The following is a 17,439-nucleotide window of genomic DNA, read 5'->3' as shown; positions in this document are numbered from 1 at the left end:
AGTTGTTATTCAGATACCTGACTTTTACCCTGATGGTACCTCTTTGGTACCCATCAGAAATATAACTGGTTTGTGTGTGTGTTTAATAAAAATAAATAAAAGTCCATTACATCCTCACAGAAAGAGTCTTGTATGCAAGTGTTAGGGCTGGATTGTATGCTTCAAATATTTCATTTGCACAAAATCCTCCTTTTCCCAACTTTCAACACAAGCGCATGGAACTCCCATTGAAGAAGGGTAAGTAAGGAGCTCAAGTTTGGCCAGGCTGCGCTTGAACAGGATTTGGAGCACTCAGGTAGATGCCTCATTGAGTATGGCTGGCTAGGGCTTTTCCCGATAAAGTGGCTTTTTTGCTGGGAAATGCCAGTTCGTTGAAACGGAAGCATTTTGTGGAAACGGTTCCGTTTCAATGAACTTCCGCTGAAATGCCAGGTCGCCTAGCGGTTTGCTGGGGAGCCCAGGCTTACACAGTCCGTAGCTCCAGGGCAGCACTCCCATGTTGACTCGGAAGACCTAGGACACCTGACTCTAGCAGTGGCTCCTAGATAGGTCTACACAACCCACAGAAGCTGGGTGGAGAGACTCGGGCTAGCAGGGTTCACGCTAGTGCTCTAAAAAGAGCTGTGCAGCTCTGGCTTGGGCTCAGGCTCGGAAGCCCATCCTCCCTCTCGAAGCGTCAAAGCCCAAGCTCCGGTTCGAGCCGCAACTTCAAAGTGCCTTCTACACAGCTATAGTTAGAGCGCGAGTGCGAGTTCCCCCAGTCTGAATCTCTCGACCCAGGCTGTGAGGCTCAGATACAGCCTCAGGCTATTGGCTTCCAACTCCACTGCAGAGAGTCTGGAAACCTGGGGGCCCTCAGCTCTGGGGCAGACTGCATTGTGCAGCTGCCCCAGAGTCACGGATCCGGAAAGCCCAGGGAGTCCCCTTGAGCCAGGGGTAGCTAGCTGCTCTGTTTCAAAATAACCAAAAGGAAACATTTCAATTGTTCTCAAACAAACAAAAAATTCAGAATTTTCTTTCTGCAGGAAAGTTCAAAATTTCTAGTCTTCATTCTGGTTTGAAATTAAAACTTTTCTTTAAAATGTCAGGTTTCAGAGTAACAGCCGTGTTAGTCTGTATTCGCAAAAAGAAAAGGAGTACTTGTGGCACCTTAGAGACTAACCAATTTATTTGAGCATGAGCTTTCGTGAGCTACAGCTCACTTCATCGGATGCATGCCGTGGAAACTGCAGCAGACTTTATATACACAGAGAATATGAAAAAATACCTCCTCCCACCCCACTGTCCTGCTGGTAATAGCTTATCTAAAGTGATTATCAGGTGGGCCATTTCCAGCACAAATCCAGGTTTTCTCACCCTCCACCCCCCCACACAAATTCACTCTCCTGCTGGTGATAGCCCATCCAAGACACTTTGGATGGGCTATCACCAGCAGGAGAGTGAATTTGTGTGGGGGGGTGGAGGGTGAGAAAACCTGGATTTGTGCTGGAAATGGCCCACCTGATAATCACTTTAGATAAGCTATTACCAGCAGGACAGTGGGGTGGGAGGAGGTATTTTTTCATATTCTCTGTGTATATAAAGTCTGCTGCAGTTTCCACGGCATGCATCCGATGAAGTGAGCTGTAGCTCACGAAAGCTCATGCTCAAATAAATTGGTTAGTCTCTAAGGTGCCACAAGTACTCCTTTTCTTTTTTTAAAATGTCAGAATCTCCTGTGGAACGGAAATTCCGAATTTTGACCAGCTCTACCTCTGAGGCTGTCATATGTGGAACAGACGATAAGAAACAGACAATAAGAGAAAGGACAGGGTTGGGGAAGTAGATTTGTGAGTCATCAGCAATAGAGATGACTGGTGAAACCTTGCAAATGGAGACGGTCACCCAGGAATAAGGTGGGAAGGGAAAACAGAAGGAGAGGATTGGCTTTTGGTTGCTTTATTTAACAGTTTGAGCTGTTGTAGTATTTTCTATTCAGCTATAGGCCTCTGGAATCCTTAGGGTCTTAAACTTTTAATATAGCAGAGCTGTCAAGGTAGGTCAATGTTTAAGCCTCACAATGTTGGACAGCATCCCTTTAAATTGCATAGGTAAGAGCAACACTGCACACTAAAGTTTCTTTTTCTCTTTCAGCTCTCCTAAAGCCACACAAGCCATCCTGCAGCTCTTGTGTTACCCTACGCTGCACCATGCTGTGATGCCGTTGCAGTACTGACATTCAGCCAAGGCGGGATGGAGCCAGTTCATCAATAAATTATTTTCTATGTTGCTATTTCACTAAAGGTTTTGCAGTATTTCCAATACACTGTGCCACACAATAACAGTACAGATATGTTACAATAATCATGCTATATAAGACCTGAGACACCCTGTTGGCCAGTTCCATGCTCTTGGGAGTCCATAGTTGCTGTTGATCAACATACTTCCAAATCCACACATCAACAAGTGAAAGGAAGTGCGGGAGCCCTATTACCTTCTGCACAGCTCCATACCGCTGGATGGCATCAGACAGCTGGTTATTCAACCTGTCCAGCTGAAGTCGCTCTTGCTGTATTTAAAAGACAAAAAGTAAAGTAAAAAAATCATTACTAACCAATAAAATGGCCAACAATTCAGCAGAAAGTGATTGTGTATGACCTTGAGCAGTAATCCTGCAAGATCTCCTAAGCTAAGCGGCATTAGATCTGCTTGGTATTTGAACAGTATCTGAATTACTAGAAATGCCAAGGTGCTACAGCAAGTTATTTTGGCTAGTGAGTAAGGGGATGCTTTACCCTTTGAGTTTTCCATATATTCGCCTATGTATATACTAAACAGGACTGATTTTGCCTAGTTTATGCAACCTAACACTTAAAAGGAAAGAGCTGGACACTATTGTTGGACAAATAAACTAGACCAGAAACAATACAAGAGAAAATACAATAGGGAACAATCATAGACTAGTTGTCTCCTAGAATACTTTATTATCTATTTAATAAATAGACTATGATGCTCATCCATGTGGTATCTGGACTACATGACCTAAAAGGCCTTTTGCATGTCTAATTTCAACAGGCCAAATCCCAAAGCCCTTATATTTCACTCTGACATTACTAAAGCCTAGTCTAAAGAATAAACATTTGCTGGTAGGGAAGTCGCTTATGGGTGTGATTTTTATGACATTTTTATACAAGCAAAAGCCTAATGCAGATGTACTTATACCAAGAAAAAAAGTATAGCTTATTTCACTCAGGAAACTGGTACAATCTACAAGGGCAAAATTACTTTTTTGTCAATATAAGCTGTATAGTTATACCAGCAAACCTTTCCTAGTATAGATCTGACCTAAGGCAAATTCCCATTGGCGTCAGTGGGAGTTTGACTTCAGGCAAAATCTGAGTAAAGACCTCAGGTTTTATCCATCTGATTTCACAGGAAGTCTGTCTGACATCATGACATTTATTTTAGGGCTGGTCAAACCATATTTGAAGAACACATTAGTAGATAAATTTCACCAGTACTCACAGAACACCATATTCAGGAAATACGTTTTGCAGCATTCAATCAGCAATATTATTCAGTGAGTATATAATGTGATGAATATCAGTCAAATTTGCCAAAAACGCCGAAAAATGCCTTTTCCGCTATTCGGCCAGATCTAATTGATATGAATTATCATGTCATACTAATGATGCTAAAGTCAAGAAATCAATAATTGCAATTCTTGTTACAAATCCCCATATTCTCCTTTGGGAAAACAAGTATTTGTTCTCAAGCTGCAAAAAATACAAAAACAAAAACAAAACACAACACCACACACTCTTTATCCATTATACAACAAACACACAAGACGGTGCGATAATATAGGCATATTGAAAATGAAAAGCAAACATATTACAGCATGATGCTCTAGACAGCACATTTTAATTCATGCATTTAGTTCATGACAACACATCTACAGAAGAGATGTTATCAGTGGAACAGACTGTTGTAGCCTGGTCTCCTGCAGCTCCTTTTTAAATGCCAAGGCAGACCCCAAATGTCTTTAATGCCGGGGACATTGATTCTGGGAGAATGAATGTCACATCAAAAGGAGTTTATTTGGATGATGACGAATGACTGATTTGACCATTTTGTCTGATGGATCATTCTGTACTCGGTCTGTGCTATGCCATTAATAATCATCTTCATTCTGATTGGCTTAGGGACAAAAGAGTTCTAATCAGAGGACGGCTTGTCTATACATTTACCAACATGCTGGGAAGCAGGGAGTCCTCAGTAACAAGCCCTCCTCTCTGGAATTCACTTCCCTGGGACATTCGCCTTAGTTGAAACCCTACCTCATTTATGAGAGAATACGAGATGGAACTCTTTGCTCAGACCTTCCCTCTAATTGCCATTCTGGAATTTCTTATTTTACTATGTTTCTCTCACTTTAAAGTCAGGGGTCACTGAATACTTGTTCTAGTATATGGGAAAGTTGCCTTTCATATTTATATCTTATAAAGGACAATTAGTACAGTGATGAGTACCTCATAAATACTTGTAATAATACAGAAATAACACTAATAAAATGATGCTAATAAATACAATAAATAAATAACAATAATAACAACAATACTTTCCTTGTAAGAATAAACAGATTTATGATTTTATTTTTAAACCTTCTTCAGCAAATAATGGGGGGCCATACTCCACTCTGTTTGACAAACACGGCTTCTCCCAAAAACAACGAAGAGTCCTTGTGGCACCGTAGAGACTCCCATAACTTATACTTAATATACTCTAAGCAGCATTGAGAGACTTAGTAATGGATAACATGACAGTTGCAAACAATGTGCAGCTTATTTTTATCACAAACAAACACAGCCCGACAAGAGCCAAGATAGTCTTTGCTCACCATGGTACCCAGAACAAGAAAAGCATTCTCCCTTATTCATGGGCTCAGTGATTGAAAATAAAATCTCTAGTCATTAAAATCTATTTTCTGGTAGCAATATTGTTCAAGAGCCTCTTTAGCAAATGGATTTGGGGAGTCCCTCCTTTAGATGTTAGCTATTTGGGGATAACTGGAAAAATGAGTGCTTGGTGATGGACATTAATGAAATTCCAAACACAGTCCCTGCCACCCACCGCTCCTGACTGAGAACTTTGCAATCCACCACCAGTGAGGAGTAGCAGAATATCACAATTAGCAAGAAGGGCTGGATGAAAAGCAGAGCCATCAGCACACATGGTTTCAGGCCCCAGATCACTGCGGGTGTGTCTCCCCACCTAGTTCCAGTTCCCAGGTTGTTTAATCCACCCCCGGTAACTGTTTTGACCAAAATCCATCCAAACCCAGTCCTGCACCCATTGGAGTCAATAAGAATTTTATCACTGACTTCAAAGAAAGCAGGACCTCTTAAAATTAGGTTTTCAGTAAAAAAGGAGGCCTCAGCCAGCAGTGCTCTAGTTCAATGGGCAGCAGCATTATGGTTCGAAGATTGAGGGTTTGGGACCAACACTATATTATTTTTTAATCAGCGTGTGTGTTGGATCATCTTCCAGAAACCATCCGTGGTTCAGAAGAGTACTCTGAACCCTTGAAGTTTGCATCTTAAAATTCAAGACCCTTGTGGGCTAAAATATTCAGGTTTGCATTGGGGTATGTTGGGAGAAAGGGAGGGGGCATCATTAAAAAAAACTATAGTCTATTACAATCACTGCTCAAAAACATCTAGCAACTTTGTGCATGTTTTAGTGTTTCAGACATTGCTGAGGAATAGGGAGGTAGATTTTATAAGGGATGGCAGATGCATTATTAAATTATTAAAAATCACTTAATAACAATAATCACATCTGGCTCTTACATCACAATTCTCATCCTGAGATTTCAAAGCACTTTAGAAGATGGGAACATGATCCCCGTTTTAGAGATAGAACACCATCACTTTTGAACATGCTTTACAAACATGGATTCAGAGATATTCTCTGCCCTGAAGAACTTATCTAATGAGACCATTCAAACCTAACATTAGCCCCATAAGAAACACTGGAACCCTAGCCTGACCCAGTGTTAGACGGGGCTTTTCTGTGTGAGCCCTTTAATGTTGGTTAGAGATAGCCCCAGCATGACTGTGTGTCCAGCTAGATCAGCATCCTGCCTTCTCTCGCATGGATCCAGTCACTGGTGTATCTACACCAGAATCTTTATTCCTGATATACTATGAATTCACCCAGGTGGGCCTCCTGCCTCCAACAATTCCAGTCAATAAATGATGCTTCAAAGGAAGGTAGGAAAAAAAACCCATAATGCACTTGGCTGGTGGCACATCACTGTTGGAAAAGAAAAACTTCTTGTGCAAAGCGGTACACAGAAAAATGGATCAGAAGGGACTGACCACAAAGCTTTAAATCAATGGAAGGTTTCTCATGCTATAAGAAACTTTACAAGAGGAAAACTTTGGAACACTGTCCACAGATTCCTCCAGAGTGACTTAGAGACCCAGCAACCAATCCCTATCAGAGCCATTTGTTTTATATAAGGGACAAAGTCTACAGGATTACATCAAAATTTGTAGGTTAAATTATTTAAGCTACACACTGTTATAAAGGAAGAGTGAAAAAAGATTTGTTAAATTAATTGACCAGGGAGAGGAAAAGTTATTATGTGATATCAACACAGAGTTGTGAGTTTATTTCTCCTATTACCATAAACATTTGCATCTCTTTTCCTTTCTGCTCTTAAATATACTTTCTTTAATTTAAAAACTTTACATCCACTACAGTGAAACCTGTTCTGATCATAGCCTCCTCTGCTGGAATCCACCTGGGCTTCAAAGGCTGATAATGACATTCAAGAATAATGACAGGTTTCAGAGTAGCAGCCGTGTTAGTCTGTGTTGCAAAAAGAAAAGGAGGACTTGTGGCACCTTAGAGACTAATATATTGATTTGAGCATAAGCATTCCACTGAATGCATCCGATGAAGTGAGCTGTAGCTCACAAAAGTTTCTGCTCAAATAAATTTGTTAGTCTCTACGGTGCCACAGGTCCTCCTGTTCTTTATTCAAGAATAAGGCACTGCTAATATTTTTCAGCTGGCCTTATTTGACTTCCCCCTGGACCCAATTTGTGTTGCACAAAATAACATGGGGATCTGCAGAGAATGGCCAGGCCATCGCATCTCTATAAAGTCAGTGAGGCACCTTTTGTTTCATTCCAGCCAGCTTTAGTCTGGCCATTCAACAGCCCCACAGTTCATTCTCTCTCTGACAAAGGCTACCGCGACCCTCGCTAGAGTATTCATTTGCTGGTACATCCTTTTCTTTACCACTCAATACAGGCAGGCAACAGGAAGAAACAATGCTTGTGCTCCTTTATAAAACAACGTAGAGTTTTACATTAACACAGCTTCAGCCCCTTAGGGAATATTTGGACAAACCCTGAGTTGGGCAGTTCAACTAATACTTGTTCTAGATGGAGAGATACTTGAAGCAGTGTCTAGGAAGGATGGAAACATGGAATTCTGGAGAACACCAGGGAGGGAGGGAGAAGATGCAGGGATAGTTTGGGGGAGCAGCAGCCCTGGACACCACAAGGAGGGCAAATGCAGAGTGGGAGAGCATATCATATGGGAACATCAAGCAGAAGCGACTGTAGGGGTGGGGAGGGAGCCGAAGGTGCATGGGTGGTTTAACGGAAGGTTAGGTAGTGAAAGCTACAGGAAGAGCAGGTGTGAGGAGAGCACAGGTTGCTGAGAGCACACCAGGAGAAAATCCAGTAAGGGGGAGGTATGGTTCATGGGTCTATGCTCTAGTAGTGTGGGTAAAGGACTAGAAGTTGAGAGACAGGGATTATATTCTTGTTTTAGCTACTGAATTACTGTGTTACCTGGGGTCTGTCATTTAATAAACACTCAGGTTGATTCTGTTCTCCAAGATGAGCACGAAAGGTGCTTAAGCAAACTAAGCCATCATGGGGTAAAAGGGAAGATCCTCTTATGGATCACTAACTGATTAAAAGATAGGAAACAAAGGTCAGGAATAAATGGTCAGTTTTCACAAATGGAGAGAGGTAAATAGCAGGGTCCCCCAAGGATCTGTACTGGGACCAGTGCTGTTCAACATATTCATAAGTGATCTGAAAAAGGGGGTGAACAGTGAGTTGGCAAAATTTGCAGATGATAGAAAGATATTCAAGACAGTTAAGTCCAAAGAAGACTGTGAATAGTTACAAAGGGATCTCACAAAACTGGGTGACTGGGCATCAAAATGGCAGATGAAAGTTAATGTTCATAAGCGCAAAGTAATGCACATCAGAAAATATAATCCCTACTATACACAGAAAAGGGGTCTAAATTAGCTGTCACCATTCCAGAAAGAGATCTTGGAGTAACTGTGGAGAATTCTCTGAGAACATCCACCCAATGTGCAGTGGCAGGCAAAAAAGCTAACAGAATGTTAAGAACCATTAAGACACAAATAGATAATAAGACAGAAAATATCATAATGCCATTATATAAATCCATGGTACGCCCATACCTTGAATACTGCGTGCAGATCCGGTCATCTCAAAAGAGATATATTAGAATTCGAAAGGGTAAAAAGAAGGGCAACAAAAATGATAAGGGGGTATTGAACAGCTTCCATATCAGGAGAGATCAAAAAGACTGGGATTGGTCAATTTAGAAAAGAGATGAGTAAGGGGGGATACGATTGAGGTCTATAAAATCATTAATGGTGTGAAGACAGTGAATAGGAGGTGTTGTTTAACCCTTCACATAACACAAGAACTAGGGAGTCACCTAATTAAATCAATAGGCAGAAAGCTTAAAACAAACAAAAAGGAATGCTTCTTCCCACAAAACACAGCCAACCTGTGGGACTCATTGCCAAAGGATGTTGTGAAGGCCAAAAGTATAAATGGGTTAAAAAAGAACTAGATAAGTTCTTGGAGGATAGGTCCATCAACAACTATTAGCAAGATGGTCAGGGATGCAACCCAATGCTCCAGTGTCCCTAAACCTCCAACTTCCAGAAGCATCTGGCACGGACCACTGTCAGAGACAGGATACTGAGCTAGATGGACTATTGGTTTGATCCAGCATGGCCATTCTTATGAGCACACAACAAGCCCTGGCCTCTTCTCCAATGAGAATGTGATGGGCCAAATTCAGCAGTGACATAAATGTGGTAAGTTACACATTAGAAACAAGTTGGTCAGAAAATGAGTGTAAGTGGTAAATTGTTAGAAATTGCTGGACAACCAGTAGGGGTGTAACCCACACCAATGTGGGGGAGTCAATGGGAGATGCACCCACTTATGTTAGGAGCTTCTTCTCCTTCTCCTTCTTTCCTATGTCTGATGTAGAGCAGCAACTATAGTTTCACCTGAAGTTGATCAAGCCAAATGGCTACATCAGGGGTAGCAGAATTTATTGCAGTAATGCCTCCTTCATATTTATAAATTGGGCAGAAGGTAGCGATATGTTCGATGGTCTGTTGTGGGGAATCACACTTGCACACTGGGAAGTTTTTGATTTTCAATTTGTGCATTAGATGTCTGCATCTGCCAAGGTTAGTTCAGATTTGGTTCAGAGTTGACCAAGATAAATATGGAAGGTCAAACCGAGGAACCTTCGGCATGGGATCCAGCACAAGATACTTATTTTTTAAGTCTTGTTTAGCCCAACCTGCTTTTTGATCGTAGCCTGATTGCATGTGGCTAAATAAATGTTCCCAGAGAGGCTTGCAGGACTTATGACATTGCAGGGGGCATTATCAAGGTCTTGATGGATAGGGGCTGAATATGCCCCTGCGAAAATTGGGGCTAGCATGGCATAAATTATAATATGGTGAGGAATTACTTTAAGTTACAAAGTGAGGCTTTGAACCCCTGTCTCCCCCATCCTGGGTGAGTGTTCTACCTACCGGGCCATTGAGTGTAAGGGGACCACCAGCAGCATCCTTTGTGTGAGTTTCAGCATGCTCTAATTTTCCCTTCTCTGCCTCTCAGTATGTAAATTGAACATACTTGCACTCGATGAATGCCACACCATGCAACTGTCACTCCTTTGTCACTTACATCCACTTTCACCTATTTGTAGACTCACTCCTACCCAGTGTGAAATTTGCTCCTCTCTTGACATCATCACTAACTAGTGTCTAGGGACTTCCATGGGACCTTCCCCTGCTACTCCAGTTGACATGTGGGCTCTTAAGTTTTAAACACAGTGTAGGAAAGAGCTGGGATTTCACTATGTGACTATAGATTTCTAATTTAATGAGAGCCAGCCTCAGGAGAGAGCTCTTTCCACAAGTCCTCAGAGGTCCCTTGAATCCGTTTTGCAATGATGATTTATCGAGGCAGCATGCAATTTAACACTATCACCATATCAAAACAAAGAAAATTATAAAGATACCGAGCTCAGCAACTTTAAGGCACTTGCTGCCCACCACTTATCTTTAAAAAACAAAAACAAACTTTTATCTAAATGGCATCCCAAAAGGCACATACCCTAGATGAGCCTCTGACAATCTCAGACAGCTGCTTGATAGCTTTGGTGCTGGTAGTAATGGTTTTATTGGTCTCTTGCTGGGTTGCATGCCTGTAGAAAAAAAGAGACCATGCAAATTACAATTACAATTTAATTTTATAATGACTCACTCAAAAAACTCTCATAACACATTCCTGCTATAACACCAATATACACACAGGCTATGCTATGAAGCTGTGATGGCAGGTATACATAACAGAAGCAGCAACATGAAGGTTGGATAATAGTAAATGTTAGAGAGGGGATCCAGCAAATGGTCACCTGTTGTAGTCAGCAAGAGATATGGGTTGGGATCTGTGGTTTAATATGGGATGGTGCAAAGGGAGTCAGTGGTGGGTGGAGGGAAGCAGACAGACTGTTACATATAGCTGCTTTGGCAATAACAAAGGAGGAGAGGAAGGCTGAACAGAAAGAGAGAAAAAGAAAAAGAGGGTCGAGAACAGAAAGAGATGTGATGAAGGAGCTAGATGAGGACGAAGTCGGTAAGCATGAGGTTTGGTATTCTGACCTGTAATTTACACCAAGAGGGTACTACCAGTTGGTAAGGTGCACATAATGCAGTTGTGGGTACAGGCAGTTAAATATGCTAGCAAGAAGCAAGACTAATCCATTCTGTTATCTGACTCTCCAGTGGTCATGATTATTATTTCTTGGATTTACTGAGTGCTGACAGCCTGCTCCCTGCTGTGCAGGGCAGAGGGAGACACAGAGGGCTACATGAGGGCATTGCCATGGAAGATCTAGAAGACAGATTCTGTATCAGGCAGTAAAAGTAGGTCAGGATGAGGTTTAGCAGGGGGATTTAGGCACTGCAATGCAACTACAAGGTTAGCCAACAGTTGTGCGGTGGTTTTGTGAATTCCAGTGGCACCTAAATGTTGGGTTTAGGCACTCAAAGTGGCAGTTAGGTGCCTAATTCTCCCTGATGGCTCTAGTCCAGACTCCGCCCAAAGAAGTTTACCAGCTAAATCAAACATGGCTGTCAGCAGGTAGATATTAATCCCAACCCCTCACTCGTATTGTATTGCTCATTTCTGCTAGAAGGGTGAAGTCTTGTTAAAAGTTGGGCAGAAAGGTGAAAAACAAGTGCATAAATTACTCGTGAACAGAACAATTACTTCTTAAAAATAGGCTTCCAATACCTTACTGGTTATCCAACATAATAGAAAAACAGAGAAATCACCTGAATACATGCACAGCAGATCACTACATGAGGCTTAGAAGTCATTTTTACATGGCCATACGCAGCCATTTTTACACGGTCCTATGCAGCCAATCTATCAAGTTAGTAATCAAACGTATCATGTTTGCATTAGAAATACAGATCCACCTATTATCTTCTCTACCAAACTCAAGCAGAGGAAAAGGCCTGGTAGTTTTGAAGAGAAGTAACACAGATTCCTGAGGCATCTGGAGAAAATCACCTTTTTTGCCACTTCAGTGGCACACCGCAACCAGAGTCCATAGTATCTCTATGGAGTGATGAGAGGGCAAACAAGGGAGACAATCATTTATCTTGCTATCACTCCACACAACCTGGGCCTGTAACTAATGGCTAGTAGTTCATACAGAAAATAAACACACATAGGTCGTCTGTCCCACAGCGTCCCTGCCTTGGGCCCACTACCACACTCTACCCCAGGACTGCAGGCACTGTCAAAAGGTGTTCTCTTCCAGGCCCTCAGTTCCAGCCCTTCTAGCTCCTTCTTCTTGGAACAAACCCAGCTCAAAAAGAAAGTCTTTCCAGGGCACAAATATATTTTCATCCCCAGCCTCCTCTTTTGGTGGTCAGGGCAGCCTCATCCCCTTCTTTGGCTTCCTCTTCCTGTCTGGGATATAAAGCAGCTGGGCCTGGCTGCCTGATGAGCTCCAGCTGCCTTACCCTTCTTGCATCTCTTCTCTTCCCTGCCTGTTCTTTGACTCCATCCAAGAAGCACATGGAGAAAGCACTGCAGAAAAGGACCTAGAGGTTACAGTGGACGAGAAGCTGGATATGAGTCAACAGTGTGCCCTTGTTGCCAAGAAGGCTAACAGCAGTTTGCGCTGTATAAGTAGGGGCATTGCCAGCAGATCGAGGGATGTGATCGTTCCCCTCTATTTGGCATTGGTGAGGCCTCATCTGAAGTACTGTGTCCAGTTTTGGGCCCCACACTACAAGAAGGATGTGGAAAAATTGAAGAGAGTCCAGCGGAGGGCAACAAAAATGATTAGGGGGCTGGAGCACATGACTTATGAGGAGATGCTGAGGGAACTGGGATTGTTTAGTCTGCAGAAGAGAAGAATGAGGGGGGATTTGATAGCAGCCTTCAAGTACCTGAAAGGGGGCTCCAAAGAGGATGGAGCTAGACTGTTCTCAGTGGTGGCAGATGACAGAACAAGGAGTAATGGTCTCAAGTTGCAGTGGGGGAGGTTTAGGTTGGATATTAGGAAAAACTTTTTCACTAGGAGGGTGGTGAAGCAGTGGAATGCATTACCTAGGGAGGTGGTGGAATTTCCTTAGAATCACAGAATCATAGAATATCAGGGTTGGAAGGGACCTCAGGAGGTCATCTATTTATGATCCCAATAATTCATTATTGGAATAATAATTTTTAGATTATTGTTAGATTCCAAACCTCCCTCCCTACCATAGAATAATAGGATATCAGGGTTGGAGGGAACTTCAGGAGGTCATCTAGTCCAACCTCCTGCTCAAAGCAGGACCAATCCCCAACTAAATTATCCCAGCCAGAGCTTCGTCAAGCCTGACCTTAAAAACCTCTAAGGAAGGTGCATGACTTCCATGAGTGAGGGTTCCATGATTGAGCCTTTAACAAATGTTTCCTTTTAATATAATTTAATATAGAACAAGACACTAGAGTTGATCCTCAGTCACCTTCTTAACCTCAAAAAACTGTCTATCTACAGAAGTTGGAAATTTCCATATGGACAATCCCCATCCCAAAAGTAAAAGGCCTCATTAATTCTATACATTCAATTATTTTCAATGTCTGAAGTTGAGTAAAAGCCCAGCTTTGTTTGGATTCCAATACAAATGTTGACCTTACATACAATATATCAGCAGTTCTCAAACTGTGAGTCGGGACCCCAAAGTGGGTCACAACCATATTTTAATGGGGTTGCCAGGGCCAGTATTAGACTTGCTAGGACCCAGGGATGAAGTTGAAGTCCAAGCTCCACACCCAGCTGGGCGGCAGGGCTTGGCTGCCTCCCCTTCTCCCAGATGGGGGTGGCGGGGCTCAGGTTGCAGACCTCCCCGCCCTCACCTGGGGCAGTGGGGCTCAGGCTCTGACCCCTCCCTCCCAGAGTCATGTAGTAGTAACTTTATTGTCAGAAGGGGATCGCTGTGTCATGAAGTTTGAGAACCCCTGAAGTACATAATACATTCAAGTCTGGTGTAAACTTGTAACTTGGATCCTTCAATTTGTCTGCCTTAAAAAAATTGCTTTCCATCCTCCTTTTAAAACACATTTTTAACAACACTGTCGTGCTCAACTTTGGTAGTTGCAAGTGTCTTGTCAGCATAATTAACTTACTATGCTTCAGCCTCAGAGATACATTCAGAAATCAGACAGTGATTATATTTAATTTACAGTAAATGCTATTAAGATCTTCATTAAAAATAAAGGCCTTGGAATTCCACCTCCTGCAGCATTTTATTTTACTTTAATATGTAACAGTAATAAGATATGCAGCTACTACTATTATTATTATTATTATTATTAGCTTCCTCCATATCCATCTCCCTATGGAACAGTGCAAGTTAATTAAAGGGGTGTCTCAGATTAACACAATTTCATTTTGAGAAAAATCAGCCACACACTAGTAAGTTAAATATATGATCGATACAGATATAGTGTGAATATTTTATATATGCTGAAAAGAACTACAATGGCTATCATGATGTACTGCAGCACTACAAATGGGATGGAATTCTCTTAGGAGGAGTAAAGTTTTCTGATTTGTGTGTGTTTATAAGAAAGGATGCAAAGATACTGTACTCTATAAACCACCGGTGGTGAAAGCTTAGCCCACATAATTCTACAATCAAACCCATGGCTGCCATTTTCTTTAATATGGAAGTATGGCCCATTGGATGTATATTTCCCAGCATGCAGTTCAGACAGGTCCTAGACTAAGAATTGCTTATTTGTAGGCACTAAGTAATGGTATGAACTAGGAACTGTGATCTTAGATTGTATTCCCAGCCCTGCCACTGACTTGCTGTGTGATTTTAGTCAAGCCATTTTTGCTTCAATTTACCACAGCTGTGCTTCATTTATCCAGTTTTAAAATGAGCTCAAGTGAGAGTCAAGCAAAGTGATCTCTCCATTTCCCTCATCTACCTCACCGGGGTGTAATGAAGCATGTTCAGTATTGTTTGTACAAGGTTTTGAGATTCTTAGTGAAAAACAAAGTACAAAATATGATCAGACCCTTAGGACTGACTTCAAATGAAGCAGCAGAGAGTTAGAGAAAACAAAGGGGTTCATCATGTTTATCTTCCCCTCCATCTGAGGCTCCCTGCCATAAACAACCCCAGGGATGGATTTACATGCCAGTTCCAGAGGTGAAAGGCCACATACTAATCCAATTAAACATACAGTTTCACTTTACATTGTTTTTTTAGGATTACACTTGTAAAAGGCTCAAAAAGGAAATTACTTAACACTGGCTCCAAGCTCACTAAACAAACAGCAAAACAAGACAATTTCAAAGAGAAAAAGTGACTCGATACTTCAAAAGGGACAAAAGGAAGTTGTTAGTGGGAGATTAAATTCATTATTCTGTTAGATACTAAAAATCATGGATTGAACAGAGACACTGCATTTGTGGCTTATTACAACAATCTGTAACCCACTAAGCCCTTCTTTTTGTCCTATGACTGCAGAGACATTAATGGGCCACTCTACCTTAAATGGTCCCTTACAATATGTGCTATTTATGCGAAACACTCTGTTCTACCTTGCTATGAGTACCTATCCCAGACCCGAACAAGAGCTATGTGTGGACTGAAAGCTTGTCTCTCTCACCAACAGAAGGTGATCCAAATAAAAGATATTCTCTCACCCACCCTGTCTCTCTAGTTTGCTTATGTTATATGAGTTGGCAGGGTCTCAGAACAGCTTCAGCTCATATCAGGGATCTACAGACACACTGCGGACAGTACCAGAAAGTCTGAAATTAATACCAGAAGAACGGAGTGACTTTAATAATCATTTAATGTTCAGCCTATTTTTGGAAAAGAATTTAGGATGAGAGAAGAACACATAATTGCTATTTCTAGGATGGCCAGGAGCCTTCAGATATGAGGCTGCATTTCAAAACACGCTTTCTTAAAAGGAGCATAAACACTCACTGCATGGAAGATTTTCAAAGCAACTGGGGGATTTAACCACACAAGTCTGATTATTTTAAAAACGTGTGTGTGCACGTGCACACAAACAACACTAAAAAAACTATGTTAAAAATGGTTTCAGAGTAACAGCCGTGTTAGTCTGTATTCGCAAAAAGAAAAGGTGGCACCTTAGAGACTAACCAATTTATTTGAGCATAAGCTTTCGTGAGCTGAATCCGATGAAGTGAGCTGTAGCTCACGAAAGCTTATGCTCAAATAAATTGGTTAGTCTCTAAGGTGCCACAAGTCCTCCTTTTCTTTTTATGTTAAAAATGCCACAGCTGTGAAGTCAAGCACTCAAGAGTATTGAGATTGAACCTGGGGGCCTTCATTCACGCTGACCTCTTTGTTTGGAATAAACCTCCACTTTTCTCCATCATGTGGTCCCTTTACATCTCTCCTTAAAAGCCACCTCCTTCCAGGAATTCTTTCTATCTCCTTCTCCTCATCAGTAATCTCACCACTCTCTCCTTTACCTGAACTATTGTTCAATATCAGGTCTCTGTTTTGTCTGCCTGAGGCTATGTCTACACTGGCAATTGAATGACAAAACTTTTGTCTTTCGGAGATGGTTTTTTTTTAAAAAAAAAACCCTGCAAGACAAAAGTTTTGCCTTGACAAGTGCCAGTATGAACAGAGCGTTGTCAGCAGGAGTGCTCTCCTGTCGACAAAGCTAACCCTGCTCATTGGGTAGAAAAGTCTTAGAGTGTAACTTCTTTGGGGCAGGTGAGATACCCTATTGCATGTACATGGTCGTTTATGATGCTATACAAATGATTATTGAGAAGTTACAGAGAGCATTTTAAGTCTGGGCAAATGCAGCTGTGACCCCAGACATTGCTCCATCATTCCTGATTAGTAAGCCATGACTTGTATAAGCCATGACTTGTATACTTGTACTCTTGTATAAGTAGGGGCATAGCGAGCAGATGGAGGGATGTGATCGTTCCCCTCTATTCAACATTGGTGAGGCCTCATCTGGAGTACTGTGTCCAGTTTTGGGCCCCACACTACAAGAAGGATGTGGATAAATTGGAGAGAGTCCAGCGAAGGGCAACAAAAATGATTAGGGGTCTGGAACACATGAGTTATGAGGAGAGGCTGAGGGAGCTGGGATTGTTTAGCCTGCAGAAGAGAAGAATGAGGGGGGATTTGATAGCTGCTTTCAACTACCTGAAAGGGGGTTCCAAAGAGGATGGCTCTAGACTGTTCTCAGCGGTAGCAGATGACAGAACGAGGAGTAATGGTCTCAAGTTGCAGTGGGGGAGGTTTAGATTGGATATTAGGAAAAACTTTTTTACTAAGAGGGTGGTGAAACACTGGAATGCGTTACCTAGGGAGGTGGTAGAATCTCCTTCCTTAGAGATTTTTAAGGTCAGGCTTGACAAAGCCCTGGCTGGGATGATTTAACTGGGAATTGGTCCTGCTTCGAGCAGGGGGTTGGACTAGATGACCTTCTGGGGTCCCTTCCAACCCTGATATTCTATGATTCTATGACTTCTTATCTTCTGTGCAAAATCCTA

At 41.9% G+C, this 17,439-nt stretch overlaps 1 protein-coding gene across 12 annotated transcripts in view; it reads right to left on the bottom strand.

Annotated features, from left to right (window-relative positions):
- TSNARE1 (t-SNARE domain containing 1) overlaps positions 1 to 17,439 on the bottom strand; it is a 695,747-nt gene that overhangs the window by 332,522 nt on the left and 345,786 nt on the right. For all 12 annotated transcript variants that reach the window (XM_073329996.1, XM_073329995.1, XM_073329988.1 and 9 more), the window contains 2 exons: positions 10,479 to 10,569; positions 2,474 to 2,548 (listed from right to left, as the gene is read on the bottom strand). In XM_073329996.1, the coding sequence (XP_073186097.1) occupies positions 2,474 to 2,548; positions 10,479 to 10,569 (166 nt within the window). The remainder of the gene's footprint in view (positions 1 to 2,473; positions 2,549 to 10,478; positions 10,570 to 17,439) is intronic.

The sequence above is a fragment of the Lepidochelys kempii genome, chromosome 2 (genome assembly GCF_965140265.1).
Source record: "Lepidochelys kempii isolate rLepKem1 chromosome 2, rLepKem1.hap2, whole genome shotgun sequence".
In the NCBI taxonomy this organism is placed as follows: domain Eukaryota; kingdom Metazoa; phylum Chordata; order Testudines; family Cheloniidae; genus Lepidochelys; species Lepidochelys kempii.
Note: the sequence above shows the minus strand (reverse complement) of the source record. Positions and strands in the feature narration are given on the sequence as shown.